General features: G+C 39.8%; 3 protein-coding genes across 3 annotated transcripts; 2 read left to right on the top strand and 1 right to left on the bottom strand.

The window, feature by feature from the left end:
- The first annotated feature begins 2300 nt into the window (after positions 1–2300).
- LOC115767090 lies at positions 2301–3677 on the top strand. The gene is made up of 3 exons (XM_030711238.1): positions 2301–2451; positions 2508–3036; positions 3100–3677. The coding sequence occupies exons 1-3, from the start codon at positions 2369–2371 to the stop codon at positions 3469–3471; spliced, it is 984 nt and encodes a 327-aa protein (XP_030567098.1). The 5' UTR covers positions 2301–2368; the 3' UTR covers positions 3472–3677.
- Positions 3678–3763: 86 nt separating this feature from the next.
- LOC115767092 (mitochondrial import inner membrane translocase subunit Tim8) lies at positions 3764–4382 on the bottom strand. Its single transcript, XM_030711239.1, has 2 exons — positions 4181–4382; positions 3764–4108 (listed from the first exon to the last, which is right to left on the bottom strand). The coding sequence occupies exons 1-2, from the start codon at positions 4268–4270 to the stop codon at positions 3932–3934; spliced, it is 267 nt and encodes an 88-aa protein (XP_030567099.1). The 5' UTR covers positions 4271–4382; the 3' UTR covers positions 3764–3931.
- A 142-nt stretch (positions 4383–4524) lies between these two features.
- Positions 4525–16338, top strand: LOC115767028 (tyrosine-protein kinase hopscotch). The gene is made up of 10 exons (XM_030711154.1): positions 4525–5993; positions 7248–7408; positions 7467–7673; positions 7764–8083; positions 8832–9294; positions 9363–9715; positions 14105–14655; positions 14721–14887; positions 14950–15117; positions 15182–16338. The coding sequence occupies exons 1-10, from the start codon at positions 4911–4913 to the stop codon at positions 15456–15458; spliced, it is 3750 nt and encodes a 1249-aa protein (XP_030567014.1). The 5' UTR covers positions 4525–4910; the 3' UTR covers positions 15459–16338.
- The last annotated feature ends 10 nt before the right edge of the window (positions 16339–16348 follow it).

Here is a 16348-nt window from a genome sequence, read left to right on the forward strand (position 1 = left end):
TGTGTATGTATGTATGTATGTACGATAGTACGTAAGCAAACTATGTATATACTTTGCATGTATTTTTATAGCTGCTCTTGCATGTACGTATGTATGTATATGTATAATTGTCTTGCTGTAAGTGGCGAAAATTAATAAATTAATTTGTTATTCTTATTTGGCTCGCTTTATTATGCATGTTTGTGTGTGTGTGTGTGTGTGTGTGTGTGTGTGTGTGCGTAAGAGTATTTATTAATGTACACGCTCGCATACAAAAGCAATTGCAATTATACAAGATTTATTTCTTTTAGTTGCCTTTTGAATTTATGTACGGTATTTTTAGATAAGCGAAACAAATGTCTATGCAAATGTAGTACATGCCACACACCAAACACAAGTGTATATATGTATGTATTTATACTTGTATTTATGTTTTTGGGAAACATTACGGGAATTTGTTACGAAAAAAGAAACGCAGCGAAACGACGAGCGCACGAAGTTGTGTTTTCTTATTAGCTTATTATTAAATAAAAATAAAATATTGCGAGCAACATTTGCCAAATTTGCCGCCAAAGCGGGGCAGACAAATGCATTTATGTACATACATACATACATACATGCGTATGCAGATTGTATTATTTATGTTTATATTGTGCTAGCTTGTATTTGACGCACTTGCCGTGTGATTATTTCTTTAACAAAAGTACTGTTTTTTTATAGTTTTTCTTTTTACTTAACAGCTTTCCTTAGTGGAAGGCGAGCTCCTAAATGTAGGCTTATAAAAGAAGTTCTTATAAATGTGACTTATCCAGTTACTTTTTAATTATATACGTTTATTGCGATGGACGTTGTGTTATGCAAATAAAGAAAGCAAACATAGTTTATTTGTATTAAATTGTTCTATGTTTTACATACGTAAATACATACATATTTACTCATATGTGCACTATAAATTTTATAGCATACATTACTGTTACATATATGTATATGTAGCTATGTAAGCTATGTATGCACACACATACATATAAAGTAACTTTTTCACTCACGAACAAAAAGTTGAATAAAGAAGTTTTGACGTTTCCGCGCACCGTTATGAGCTCACTGATGCTCTGGCAGCTGATGCTGCGGCTGTCACGTTACACGCTCGCATACATGTGTAGCGCGTACATATGTACATACATGTGACTGCAAATCTATATGTACATACATACGCACAATTGTATGTATGTATAACATACTATGTATTTGATTATTTGCTTCGGCCCCAGGGCACTCATCACTATCAATTTTTAAACAACATGCCTGGTAAATATGTACATACATATACATTATGTATATCCTTATGTGTACATATACATAAAAAAAAATAGAAGAAAAAATAGAAAACACGCACGGCCGTGTTTTTTTTTTGCCCTGTTTTTACTTGAATATGTATGCATGTACATACTTATGTACACACTATTTTCCGTATTCATTTGTCAATGCAAATTGCATTGGGCTATTAACAAACTATTGTCACTAACAATGGAAAAAATAACACAATTCTGTATTACATACACGTTCACACATCAAAGGACATTTGCTTGGCACAGGCCTCGAGCATTTTATGTTAAATATAAATAAATTACTGTTTGCGTTTAGCATGAAGCACGTTGAATATATTACGATTTTCTGCTCTCTTATAAGCTCGCAAGTTACTTGGCTGCTGGTTGTGGCTGCCTGCTTTGCCTGCTGCTCGCATATCTGGCGCATGCGCGTTGCATTTGCATTGTGAGCACACGGCAAATGCAACGAGCACATACATACATACATATATGTACATGGGCTTGTAGTGGTACATGTGTGTAAAGATACAAATTGAAAAAATGTAATGCATACAATACATACTTATTAATCCCTGCAAATAGCTTGTGTGTGTTTGTGTTGTGTATGTGCCTATAAGTATGTATTATTATGCAGTCCTTGGATAAAACCACTTCGATAACATGCCGGCCCTACTTATGTCCAGAGTAGTAATAGATAAAATTATGAAATATCGATGTTTTGCTCCGATATTGAAAATAAAGAAAACAAAAACGTTTCCTAAAACATTGATCAAACGGGTTTATAACGGAATGTCTTGATGAGTCAATTAAAAAATGTATAACACCCAACTTCTATTGCAAGTAAAGAAAATAATTGTTTTATTTCTCAATAGATCACAGCAAACATGATCCGCTGCCATTTCACATGTTAGCTTCGATACTCTTAAGAACTTACATCACTAGACTAGTGCGCTTCTCATCGATATATATATCGACGATATTAACACAAAAATCAGCTGTTGCCGCTATTTTGAGTAAACGTGACCACGAGTCGACGTTGTTTGTGCTAACAGACGTTTATTATAATGGCGAGAAAACGGAAAATACCAGTGCGCAAGCATCATGGCATACGCGATCCACTTAAGCAAATCGAACAGAAGGAGAAAAAGTATGTAATTTACAATTGTTTATTCAGTTTTCGTGCTAATGCATTTTACCACCCAGGCTGGCCAATGTGACAAATAATCCACCGACGCAAAACGAAGAACAGCGCGCCTCGCACAATTTTAAACAGTTCAAGAGAATTGCCGATGCCGCCAAAGCGGGCAAAAAGATTAAAATTGGTAGCATAGGTAAAGAGGACAAGCCCAAAGTGCCAAAAACAAAAAAGACACAACCAGCTGCAGCTGGTGGACAAAAATCGACCAAGATTAAACAGTTTGATAACGAGACAAATGATGAGTACCTGCGGCGAGTTAATCGTATAACTAGCGCTTCCGTCAGAGAGGCGCAATATGAGGCCAAATATGGGGTCAATGTCATACGCAATCCGACAACGGGCGAAATAACTGTGCAGAAGCGCCCCAAAAACGAGATCGATGAGCTGTTAAAGCAGAAGCAAAAAGAGCGCCATAATCTCAAGAATGGACGTAGAAAACCCAATAAAGTAGTAAAGCCCGGCATGGATGCCAAGACGCGCAAAGAGCTTATAAAGCGCGCCTTCAAGGAAGCCGAAGAAGAGAAAGAGCTGGAGGTAAGCTACCCCAATCAAACAGTATATCGTAAGCTTAAACGCGCTCATTGTTCTCATTTGCAGGATGGCCCACTTCCAGAGTATAAGCAAGATGTATTTAAATTTGGCGAAATTGTGCATGGCCCGCCATCGCTAAAGACGCTGCCGCGTAAGGCAAGCAAGACTGAGACTGTGCCCCGACCTGGCCGCAAGTCGAATCTGTTGCTTAAGTCTCTGCTGGATAAAGAGGCGTCGGCGTCACTTGCGAGTCCTCAAAATGCCGCAGCCAGCAAACAGAAAACCGCAAGTACGCCAACGAAACTTCAACTCAAGGGCAAACGCAAGGATTTGCCCGCAGCTACGCGCAACATGCTCGAGGGCGAGCGCACCAAAATGGTCGATTTGTACCGTCAGCTGAAAAAGGAACAAAACGAGTCGAGACAACGGCAAACGTAGTAGTTAGTTAACATTGTTGTTCATTGTTCATTTAATTTGTAGCAAACATTCAACTATTGAAGAAGAAAGAAAGAAAACAACAACAACAATATAGTACAATGTATATGTAGTTGGATCTTGTCTGGTTTGCTTTTAAGGTTTTTGGTTTCAGAATTTCGAAGTAACGTCGTCAGCAACACGCACGGTGCACGACAGAATAAAAATTTAGCACCGCATTGTCCGGATTTGGCTTATCAGCCAAACACACAACAACTTCTTACAAGGTAATTTTAGAATTAGTTTTTTGTTTTAGTTTTTTTTTTTTTTGTTTTTAACGTGTGCAAAGAGCATGGAACATGGTGTTAATTGCAGCTGGGTAAGGGGTAATACAAGGTCCAGATTCGTGTTTGTCTTTGGTCTGCAACATCCAACACCAATATGCACTCCACAACGTTAACTACCTAAGTTACTCTGAGGGCCTCTACATGCCACCGGAGCTCTGCTTTTGCAGCATCTGAGCGAAACGCTGTGTTATCAGCAGTGATGTATCAATGAAACGATCCACACAATTGCTGAGGCACGTCTCTGTGGCATGGTCGAGTTTAGTGCTTGGTTTACCAATGCATTTCTCCCAGCAGATCTCATTGAACTCGTGTATCTGTGAGAAGGATATGTGGTTATTATTAAATGTGCAATTCACAAATGTGATATTGTCAAGTGTATTGTATACCTGTGCATTGACCTGTGCCTTTTGTTTTTCAATCATAAGAAACTCCTGCAGCTCCTTATCATTGCCGGATAGATTCTCGAAGTCGGACATAGCTGGTATATATGATTAACGCTTTTCGTCAAGTTTTCAGTGAATTTATTACACAAAAAAAAAAACTGTTTTCTTCTCGCCCGATACTTGAAATTTTTAGTTTTGAGGTTATATAAAAACTGACACACTAACAGAGTTGCCAGAATATTGACAGTAAATACCGAGAGTGTTGTAAAATCACGCAGCGCAGTCTGCAACAAGTTATCGATATTTGCCTCAAAGAAAATAACTAGACAAAAACAATCAATGCTAATACTGCATATTATTTTTTTTCCCTTCCGCTGTATTTACATTTTTTGCGCAACGTAGTTAGTTTAAATTCAAACGAAGTGCAAGTTAGTGCTTGATTATCACAGCAATAGAAACACGGCACATTAATGAGGCACCGACGAAGGCACCACCTAAGCCAAAAATAGGCGAAAAAAAAGAAACATAGAAAAGAACAAAATTATTCCGTTCGATTGTTTTGGTTTGGTGCTGTGGCTGCACCTGCTCAAAGCATTAAAATAACGCATAAAGTGAATATATTTGAGAGCGTAGCTAACGTCTGCGATCTGCAGGCGTCGGCGGGTGCGAGACGGTCAGATTTATTGAATTTTAATATTTTGGCGCACGGAGTAGCGTAACCAGCCGCTACGCAATGGACGACAGCAGCAGCGGACGCACCTCGTTGGCGGACAGCGCCAGCTTGGCAACAGCTTCGCTGCAGAGCGGCAGCTCCAGTCAAAATATTGCCAACGATGGCCTCATCCACGTCTACAATTATCGCAGGGGCGACTACGAGAAGTTCTCGCCGTCGCTTCACTGCGAAGAGATATGCACCATAATGTGCCGCCATATGGATATACTGCCCACAGCGGTGCTGCTGTTCGGTATACGCGAGCAGAGCAACGGCACCGAGACATCACCGATGACGCTTAAAGTAAAGCACAAGTGGCAGCTGCCCGGCGAACTGCTCAATAGCAGTGTGCGCTACTGTTTCCGGATGCGGTTCCGTGTCCCGGAACTGGACAGACAGCTGCCAGTGATTGATGTGCACTGCCACAAGTATTTGTATCACCAGATGCGCTACGATATGCTGCACGAGCAGATCGCAGAGATACGCTATCCGGAGCAAAGGGACAAAGTGATGGGTCTGGCTGTAATGGATATGGTAATTGACAGGGAGGAGCAGCTGCTGCTGGCGCAGGCCGTCGAGAAGGCCTACAAGAGCTATTTGCCGCGTAGTTTGTGGCGCGCCCACCGCATCTTTGTGCGCTCCAAAATACGCAGCACCTTTCGACGTCTGAACAGCAATCGACCGAACGTGGACAGCCTTAAGTGGCACTATGTGCATCAGATCTGCGACCTGGCGCCCACCTATCTAACCGAACAGTTTAATGCCACCGTTGAATATTTCCCCAATGAGTCAACAACGGAGCCACCCCATGGCAACGGCAGCATCGCCAGCTCAACGCGCACCTCGACCACAACGCTAGTCACAGGCTCCAACACGACCCTCTCTACCACGATAACCGGGCCCGGTAATCAGCGCAACGACAGCGGCAGCGACACCCACACACTGCGTGGCAGCCAGCAGACCCCACAGCCAAGTCGTCACAGGGCCTCCCAGCAGCAGCAGCTGCAGGCCAACTCCATACCCGTCTATGTCAGGCTCTTTCATCATGATTCACCCGAGCCGGGCCTAAAGGTGGCGCGCGTCACATCGGAAGCCACACTAAAGGTGGGTACAGCTGCAATTGACATTTGTGGGCATTTCTCGGAAACAATACGGCATGAACTAAATCTAAATCAAAAGACTCATTTCTTTTACGTACATATGTGCCAAGGGCAAAGGAATTATGCTCAACTGATTTGATTCGAATTGACAGCCAAACGTTGCGTTCTGGCGTAATCACTGCGCAAAACTCAGTCCATGGCTAAAAATAGTCCAAATAGGTAACGTTTTTGGGCTTCCTGACGTCAAGACTGCATCCTAGGGGGCCAAGAGTGCGGAAGACATGACCTGTTCTGACAATCCAGCTATTTTTGTTGCCATTCCACCTACTCAGCTGTGTTACCCATTTAGCCATTTTCCAGCTAAATGGGGGTAATGTCAGAGTTTCTAAGCAACAGCCTGTTTGAAGTTAAAACTGATTTAGCCTTTTTTTGGCATCTCAGCGACAAACACTGTCTTGCCAATTCAGCTATTTTATAGCTACATAGGGCTGATGTTTGAGAAGATAAAGATTGATAAAGATTTTAACTGCCTTAGCGATTTTGTTTTTTGCCAACTCAGTGACAGCAGTTGAAATTTCAGCTACATTCTAGATAAATTAGGCAGTTTTCAGAGTTTGACTTAGCTATTTTTTTTTTGGCATCACAGCGACAAGTCAAAATCCTCTTGCCAATTCAGCTATTTTCTCGCCGATTTTAGGTATTTACTGGAGCTGTTGATTTTAAGCTGATTTAGCCTTCTTTGGCATATCAGCGACAAGTTCTAACAGGTTTTGCCAATTTAGTTATTTTCTAGCTAAAATTTGGGTTATTAGAGGAATTGTCAGCCGAAAGCAGCTTTATTAAAAACAATAACAATACTTAAAAAGCTAATTCAGCTTGATTTAAGCTATGTTTAACATTGGATTCATCTGACTGTGACTGGGATACACAAAATATTTATATTTCCCCAAATTGAAGGGATCATAAGTTAACTACCTAACTAAGTCGGACTGTGATAACAGATATTCGTGCCTTATTCGCCTCTAATGGCTGTATCCAATAATTATAGCACTATCTCAAGAATAGACATAACTAAATATACCATGATCCGAACCTTTAGTGCAAGAGTATTCAAATCAGCCGGTTAAAATGCCCATATATTATCTAAGTGTTTCTTTTAAGTATTATGAATTAGCAAACTTTCACGATCTACTTGTTATCCTTGTCCATTTTATTTTGCAACCTCTTCAAATGAGTCGCTCCCCTCTATAATTTACAGTGGAGTCTTGTGGCCGTAGTCGAAGATATTTTCTCGCTTTATAAGGAGAGCGAACAGGTCGTGCGTCTGGAAATCGTTGGCTTTCCTAAGGGGTATCATATGCGCTTTGAAACGGAACACGAGATGAAATCGTTTATATCCTATCTGGGCATTTATATAAGGTACGATTTTCAACATAGAACAATTTATTCGGACAAACTAATTACGTTCAATTCTTAGATTGACAGTGAAATGGATGCAGGACTTGTGTCCATCGTATAAGACACCATCGCTGGAGGAGTTGGAGCGTTTGTATTGTCACGGACCCATCGGCGGTGGCTACTCATTTATGAAACTGCACGAGAACGGCGACAAATGCGGCAGTTATATTGTGCGCCAGTGCGATCGGGAGTATAACACATATTATATTGATATCAATACAAGAATGTAAGCTTCACCCAAGATATAGGAACCCGACGGTCTATAAGGGCCTATACAAGTAATATTATTAACAAACATATCTTTTGCTCTGTGCAGTGTGGCGAGAAACAGCGATCATGATCGATGCCAAACTGAGACATTCAAGATCATACGCAAGGACAAGCAATGGAAGCTGGAACACAAGAGCGATGAGCACATCTTTGATCAGCTATCAGAACTGGCCCAGTTTATACGCACCGATAGCCCCGATCGTATACGCATACCGGCCTCTAAATATGATAAGCCGCCGTTGTTGCTGCTCTGTTTGCCAAAAAATTTAAAAACCAAAAAGACTGAAGCGGAATTAAGTGAAGCGGAATTGCAGCGTCGTAATCCTCAGATATTTAATGCTAAAACTGACCTACAATGGTACCGAGGTAAGAACAATATCCGCTAGCCCAAAATCATGCACTTTTCCGTTATTACGTGGGATTTTGTTTAAGAGCATGGTAGCAAGGTAAGCTCTGTATTCAGTGGCACAAATTATTAATAGGATTTAATTAAACAAGTTTCCGTCATTAAAGTGGAAAATGGGCGGAAAACTGTTGTTTTTTTGGGTAGTTTTCATTAGGTAGGATTTAAAAACAAAAACAAAAAATAATAAGGTTCCACAGATATTCAATCGGAAAACCGACCTGCTATGGTACCAAGGTAAGATCTCTATCAATTATTCAAATCATTCATTTTGTACAAAAGTAGTTTCCTTCATTAGGGTGGGTAATGGGCGGAAAATGGTTGGTTTTTTTGTATGATCATTTTCATTTAACATAGCTTTCATATAAAAAATAAGATTTTTTTCTGAAATAAGACGTAAGCGTAAAATGGGGGAAATTTATATTCAGTTCGCACGGCTTTAAACACGTTTTCGATATAATCAATGTTTTTGGATAAATCCACATAAATGACTAAAAATGGATGAAAGTTCAGTGTCCAAATAAGATCTATATTAAATACAATAGAGTTGTGTTGTGATGTGCTGTGCTGTGCTGTGTTGTTTTTTTTTTCGGTAAATCCACGAACCCTAGCGGAAAATGGGTGGAAAGTAATAAATGGAAAAAATACAAATACAATCTATCTTTAACCGTATATTTTAAACAATCATTAACCCACACCTCGTGTTTGTAGACTCGATTAATGACAGCGACGATGACAAGGTGTACACAATGCGCGGTGACTGGATGCAGCAGGGCTCGTTCAAGGATGTGCCAGTCACAATGAAAATGCTAAAGTACGATGCGAATTTTGAAGAGTTCATGAAACTGGCGCAAACCTGGAGCCTAATACAGTCGCCGCAGTTTATTAAACTGTATGGCCTAACACTATCCGTGCCATATACAATGGTCATGGAGTACTCGAAATACGGGCCGTTAAATAAATTTCTGCAGATGCATCGAAACATTAGCATGTATTGTTTGCTGGACGTGATGCATGGCCTGGTGCGTGGCATGCACTATCTGGAGGATAATAAGATAATACACAACTACATACGCTGCTCCAATTTGTACGTTACCAAATACGACTCCGAGAAGTATGTGCTCGATGCCAAAATCAGCGATCCCGGCTGTCCGCGTCCCTACAAGCAATCCGAGTGAGTTGCGATTGCACAATACGTCAATTATCGAGCCCCGATTTATCGCTTATTGTTTTGATCTTCAGTTCACCCTGGATACCGATTAAGTACTACAACAACCTGGAGGGAGCCAAGCAGGATTCTAGCACACAGCTCTGGGCATTTGCGACTACCATTTATGAGATATTCTCGCGCGGCCAGCTGTCGCTGGATCAGTTGAAACAGCGCGATCTCATACGCAATCGAACCATTGATGGCGGCATATTGAAGCCGCTCAACCAACGCCTCTGCCCACCTGAAATGTACAATACAATTATGGATGGCTGGAGCGATGATCCGGATAAGCGTTTCAGTCATCACGACATATTTACGCGACTGAATGCCATCAAAACCCGCTTACAACGAAACTACGATGTGCCTGAAACGGAAATGGAGTCATGTAAGTAAAGCATTCGTTTTATACCCTGTGCCGATTCAGATTCAAGGGTATACGAATTTGTAATTTGTGCTGTCTGCAACTCCACGTGTTAATAGTTCGATTGCCGAGCCGATGTAGCTATGTTTGTCTGTCTGTTGAGTCTCTGGTTTAAAGCTATTCATATTGAATCTTGCATAGATCCCTCTGCTTACTGATGATAGTACATATGAGAGATATTGGACGCCATATCATATAGCTGCTATAAGAACTATTGGTGGATAAAACAATTTATGGATAAACGACTTGCTGTTCAGGATATCATAACCAAACTTTAATGTGCTCCAATTTGTATACCCTGAACCCACTAAAAATGGGTAAAAGGGTATAATTTTTTTGTTCAAATGTATGTAACAGGCAGAAGGAAGCATCTCCGACCCTATAAAGTCTGTCCCGTCTGTCCGTATGTATCTCACTTGAAATGTTGTAGGTCCTCCTACTGACCGCGGAGAACGAATTTGTTTCCGATATTCGATAACTTGCCCCGTTTCCAAGTAATCGATATATAATTCAATATCGATATTCCAAGAATTTCATGTACATGTACACACACATTCATGAGCGCCTGCTTCGAAGTCTATCAAAAGCATTGCAATTGCGATTGTATTGTTTTCTGTGCTGCTATTTTAATTCGTTTTTTTTCCTCATTATGAATGTTTGGTAGAGGTGGTGACAAGTAGCGCGGTCGATCTGTTGCGAGTTCGAACCCTTCCGAGGAATGTATTTTTGTTTCTGGCTGGTGTGGCTGTTAAGTAGAGGCGGCAGCAATTAATGTGGTCAGTTGCGAGTTCGAACCCTGCCTAGGGAACTTTTTTTATAATTATTTTTATTACCACTAAAGCAAACGAGCGCGTAGCCCGAGCTGCATTTGGTGTTGCAAGAAGAGGGTTCAGGGTATCGGGAGCTCCCGACTAGAGTCTTTTACTTGTTTAACATTGCCAATTCTAAACGTAAGACATCTATTTTGCCTTCTTCGGTTAAGTTTTCAAATGCCAAAATGTTTTGCAAACTTTTTCCAAACTACCTCCTCCTCAACTGTGCTGCAGCATTATGTAAACCTGTTTTTAAACTTTTCGAATTGTCCGTAAGCACTTCATCTTTTCCGACCATTTGGAAATAATCATATATTATCCTCCTCCATAGGAAAGGAAAGCTTTTGAGAGAATCACATCTCAAGATTTATGTAGCTCTATTATTTCAACTTCCCAGCATGGGTTCGTGAAGCGCAGATCTACATCGACTAATCTTCTTGAGTTTACTTTGCTTTTAATTGATGGGTTTAAGAAAGAGTGCAGACTGACGTCATCTATTATGATATTAGTAGGGCTTTCGACTCTGTCAACCACTCCTTGCTGCTTCATAAATTATGCCTTCTCGGCTTCGCAGTCAATCTCTTGAACTAGATTTCACAGTATTTGCGTAGCAGAACACAAAAGGTTCTTTTCAGAAATACGTTTTGTAAACGTATTCTGGAGACTTCCGGTGTTTCATAAGGTGGTCATCTTGGCCCGCTTCTCTTTATTCTCTTCATTAATGACATTCCCTCTAAACTGTATCACTCTCGAGTATTAATATATGCTGATGATGTAATATTATGCATTGGACAAAAGATATGGCATCATGTTATCTTTTACAAGCCGACATTGATGCGTTTCAGGCTTGGTGTCTAGCCAAGCTCTTAAATTTAAATTTCTCCAAATGTAAAGTAATGACTTCTTATAGAAGCCCTCCCCAATTGGTTTCTTACATCCTTGTTGACTCTAGGTGCCATTTTTGGGTTTCATTAAGCGATGGTCGAAGGAGTTTGAAGACAAACTTTATACATCTTTACAGGTTGTACCTATACTTGAGTATGTCTCATGGCCATCATATCTATCAAGACAGAATTGAATCCTTACATAAACAATTCTTGTTGTTTGCCCCTCGTGGTTTTAATTGGGTTCCTCGTGTACGGTTAACGTCATACTGATGATTAATCCTCCTTCCTTAATTAATCGTACAGCCATGCTTGGTGTAATATTTATTCAAAAACTAATTAATGGTAAAATCGACTCTTCTGTGTTGACTAGCAAGATTAATTTATGTACCAACACCTTTGTCGTTTCCATTTTGTTTGACTTACTATGCCTTGCATGAACCCTTCTGTGGTGATTATAAGAAGCATTACAGAGTACTCTGCTCAGAGTCTTGTCCTTCTCGTAGAATGTCTTCTATTCTATACTATTTAGCAAGTAGATATTTTTGTACTTCGCAAGCGGTAGGTGGCATGCAGGACATTGCGTTGGGATTCGCGCGAACAAAAAGTAAATGAGCAAAATCTTATAAGCCTTGGAGAAACAATCGGTTTCTGTTTATCAGGCTATCTACCAAATCCCAATTTAATTGGTGCTTTTAACAATCTAATTAGTATATCATTGAGTGGATTGATTAACATAATGAGCCAAGTGTCAGCACTTTGAGCTCGAAGCCCCGAGTAGACGGAAGACAGCAAAGCTGGACCCTTCACTTACAAACTGATAAAAATTGTATAGTAGGGCCATTATAGAAATCAGTTATATATCTGCCATGTTATATAAACTACGACACTACGAATATGCCTACTGAATTGTTATCTATTATGTTTTCTCAATATTTTGACAATCTTTGTCTCGATATTATACATATCATATAGGAATCTTCAATCGATATAGACATGTCCGTCAGAATGCGCAATCATATAAAATTACGAACTATATATAGTCAAGTCAAGTTGGGAACAAGCAAACTATGTGCTGGCAGCCAAGTTAAGAGCAAATATGTAATTTTTCAATTGGCATCAATATTTCCAAAGATATTTTCTTACAATTATTAGTTTATTATACCCTGAACCCATTAAACATGAGTAAAAAGGGTATATTGTATTTGTGCAAAATGCAAATGTATGTAACAGACAGAAGGAAGCATCTCCGACCCCATAAAGTATATATATTCTTGATCAGCAATCGATAAAAATCGATATCGACATCCTATTTTTCGAGCAAATTGGGTAAATAATAAGAGCAAGAGTCACCAAACATGATATGTTACTTCTAGAATATTATATATACGTCAAGTATCTTTCATTTTATACCTATCGCCACCCCCCCGCTACCACCCCAGAGCTATAAATCAAGGTAAAAAACCAACTTTTATTGCCAACCAATTTAAGCCACAAATTATATGCAATTGACCTGTTGAGAATACACAAATATTCTATGGTACAATAAGATATACTGTAAAAAATGTCATAAATATCGGCTAAGAAAAAACCAAAGTTATATGTAACTGCGAAATTGGATGGGACTGCTAGCGAAACTTTAAGAATTTCTTCCATTAAAAATGGGTATAAGGGTATATTGTAATTGTGCAAAATGCAAATGTATGTAACAGGCAGAAGGAAGCATCTCCGACCCCATAAAGTGTATATATTCTTGATCAGCATCAATAGCCGAGTCGATCTAGCCATGTCCGTCTGTCTGTCTGTCCGTCTGTCCGTCCGTCCGTCTGCCCGTCTGTAGATGCTCCTAGCTCCCGCGCAGATCGAGTTTGTTTCCGATAATCGATAACTTACTCCGTTTCCAAGCAATCGATAAAAATCGATATCGATATCCTGCTTTTTTTTTTTTTTTAGCAATTTTGGTAAATAATAAGAGCTAGAGTCACCAAACTTGACATATAGCTTCTAAAATAGAATATATATATATGCATTTGATGTTGGAAGAAGAGGGTTCAGGGTATCCTCTAGTCGGGAGCTCCCGACTAGAACCTCTTACTTGTTTTAAATTAGTTTGGTGTTGGAATAAGAGGGTTCAGGGTATTCCCTAGTCGGGAGCCCCCGACTATGACCTCTTACTTGTTAGTTTTACTATGCTCCCCATATATCAGCAAAATTCTATCAACATCGGACCACTTTATCATATAGCTGCCATAGGAACGATCGGTCGAAAGTAAAGTTGTATGGAAAACTATTTTGTTTTTGAAGATATTTTGACCAAACTTGGCAATAACTATTTTCCTAGCATGAGCATGAGCATGAGCATTGTGAAATGGTTGCGTGTGCAAGGGTATTAAATCTACGGCGTGCCGAAGATAGCACTTCTTTCTCGATTAAGATAACTGGACCAAACTCGGAATTTATTAGTTATTAGTTAGTATAGAGATTGGTGAAATAACAGGCTCTTATATGGCAAAAGATTCTGCCTTCAACGATATTTTTAACAAACTGCTTCATTCTTGCATACCTGCAAAAGGGAAATTAAATCAAATCTCCGGCGTGCCGAAGATAATCCAACTATGTCGTTTTATAAACATGTTTTGTCTATGTTTGACCCTCAGTCGAGTACTCGGATGACCATATGCACTGCAACGACGATGAGAATGACTTCAGCAGCGAAGCGCACGCATCTTTTAATGGCCATGGCCTGCCAAATGGCCAACACCATTCGCCGGACTCGGACAGCATGACTATGTGCAATGGCGCCGTCGGCCTGAGCAGTGAATTCTTTGCAAATTCACATGACTTGCCGCTGGTGATGCAGTTGTACGACTGCAAGGTTATATACCGTGAGAAGCACAAGATTGGCCAGGGTCATTATGGCACCGTATATAGGGGTGAACTCGAATATCATGATAAGGATCGCCCCAAAGAGCAGGTGGCCATTAAGAAACTGAAAACCGTGCAGGTAACCAATGATTTTCTGCGCGAGATCGACATCATGCGCAAGCTGGACCATCCCAATGTGGTCAAGTTCAAGTATTGGGCAGAAAAATCGCTAAGCATCATCATGGAGTACTTTGAATTTGGCTCGTTTATTGTCTACCTAAGTTCACGCAAGCCAAGTCTCACCAATGCCCGCCTATTGGCCTTTGCCCTGGACATTGCCCATGTAAGTATCTCATTGCCTACTCAGATGTTTCATGTTCGTCACTTTTCAATTCTTGCTTGCTGCAGGGCATGGACTATTTATCTGGCAAGGGTCTCATACATCGCGACCTGGCAGCCCGCAACATTCTAGTCGATCGTTCTTGTGTAAAAATCTCAGATTTTGGCCTGGCCCAGTTTGCCAATGCCGATGGCTACTACTATGGCATCAGCCAGCGTGATATACCCATTAAATGGTGGGTATACAAATTGTTGGCACTATCGAATTAGCATTTATCTTAATGCTTGAATATTGCAGGTATTCGCCCGAGGCCATTGAGACTCTTAAGTTCTCATCGTATTCAGATGTCTGGAGCTATGGCGTAACGCTCTTTGAAATGTTTTCACGTGGCGAAATACCAAATCTGGTGCCTGGGCAAGATTTAACACAGGATCAGTTTCTCAATCGCCTACGCCAAGGAAAACGGTATGTCAATTCCGGAATGCCTGTCAAACACTTGCGACCACATTTTTCACATTTTTAATTACAGATTACCAAAGCCGGAGCTATGTTCGGACTTTGTGTACAACGAGCTGATGCTTCCCTGTTGGCATGAAACTCCCAAATCTCGACCAACATTTCAACAAATTATACAAATCATAACAAGCGAAATTGGCGACAATGTTGGATCTGCAACGGGCAGTCAGCAGCAGTTGCAACAACAGCAACAACAGCAGCAGCAGCAGCAACAGCAGTTGCAGCAGCAACAACCACTGAATAGGGGCACATCGTTAGAGGACATGTATAAGGGATTAACGATCACCTAAACACAAAAGGAAGAATCCCAAGTGGGAAAATCGTTTTAAAATTCTTCTTGGCGGTTATAGATGACAGCAGCATTAAAATTGCATTGTTACTGTTTTATCATTTTAAGTTGTTATTATTTTTATCTTAACTACTTACACACTCATATATACACACATACACACTCACACACTCACACAAAAAAACACACGTTTTTAAAACGTTGGACGCATGTGCTTTACAACAACACAGTTTCGGTTGAAACTAAGCTATATATATATATTTATACATATATATTTATATATATTAATACATACATACTGTTCTTTATTTTTATCTCTGCTCTTTAACTGAACCTCTACCTAATTGAAGTTCTTAAAATTTTCCTTTCTGCTACGTCCGAGTAGCATTCAAATTGTCTTTGAAATTCTCATTTTAGTTTGTTAAAATTTTTAGACAACATTGTTAAACATTTGCTTAGCTTGATATTATTAATAATGTACAAAAGTGAATGCATGATGCATATTGCCCATGCGTAGCACATCGACCACTTATATATGTTCAATCCTAATCAAGCGAATAAATAAAACGTATTTTATGTAAAATGTACTCAAATATATGTGCACATATAGATAATGTATCTGTATAATATGTAAAAAAATCAAATTGACAACATTTTAATGCGGGTCAATCATACTTTATATATACGCCATTTTAAATCAATAAAAACGAATTGATAAACAAATTGAATACGCTTCTTGTTGTACTCATGCTTATACGGGTTAACAAGCGGGTAAAGCCCGGCTCTGCCTGGGCAAAGTTTGTATCTTCAAATTATGCACATCATTCTTTCATCCAATAGGCAGTCAGTCAGTCAGGGTAAACATTTTTACATATATATGTAAATATGTGC

This window comes from Drosophila novamexicana, unplaced genomic scaffold, assembly GCF_003285875.2.
Source record: "Drosophila novamexicana strain 15010-1031.04,08,12 unplaced genomic scaffold, DnovRS2.1 tig00001302-arrow-arrow-pilon, whole genome shotgun sequence".
Lineage (NCBI taxonomy): Eukaryota > Metazoa > Arthropoda > Insecta > Diptera > Drosophilidae > Drosophila > Drosophila novamexicana.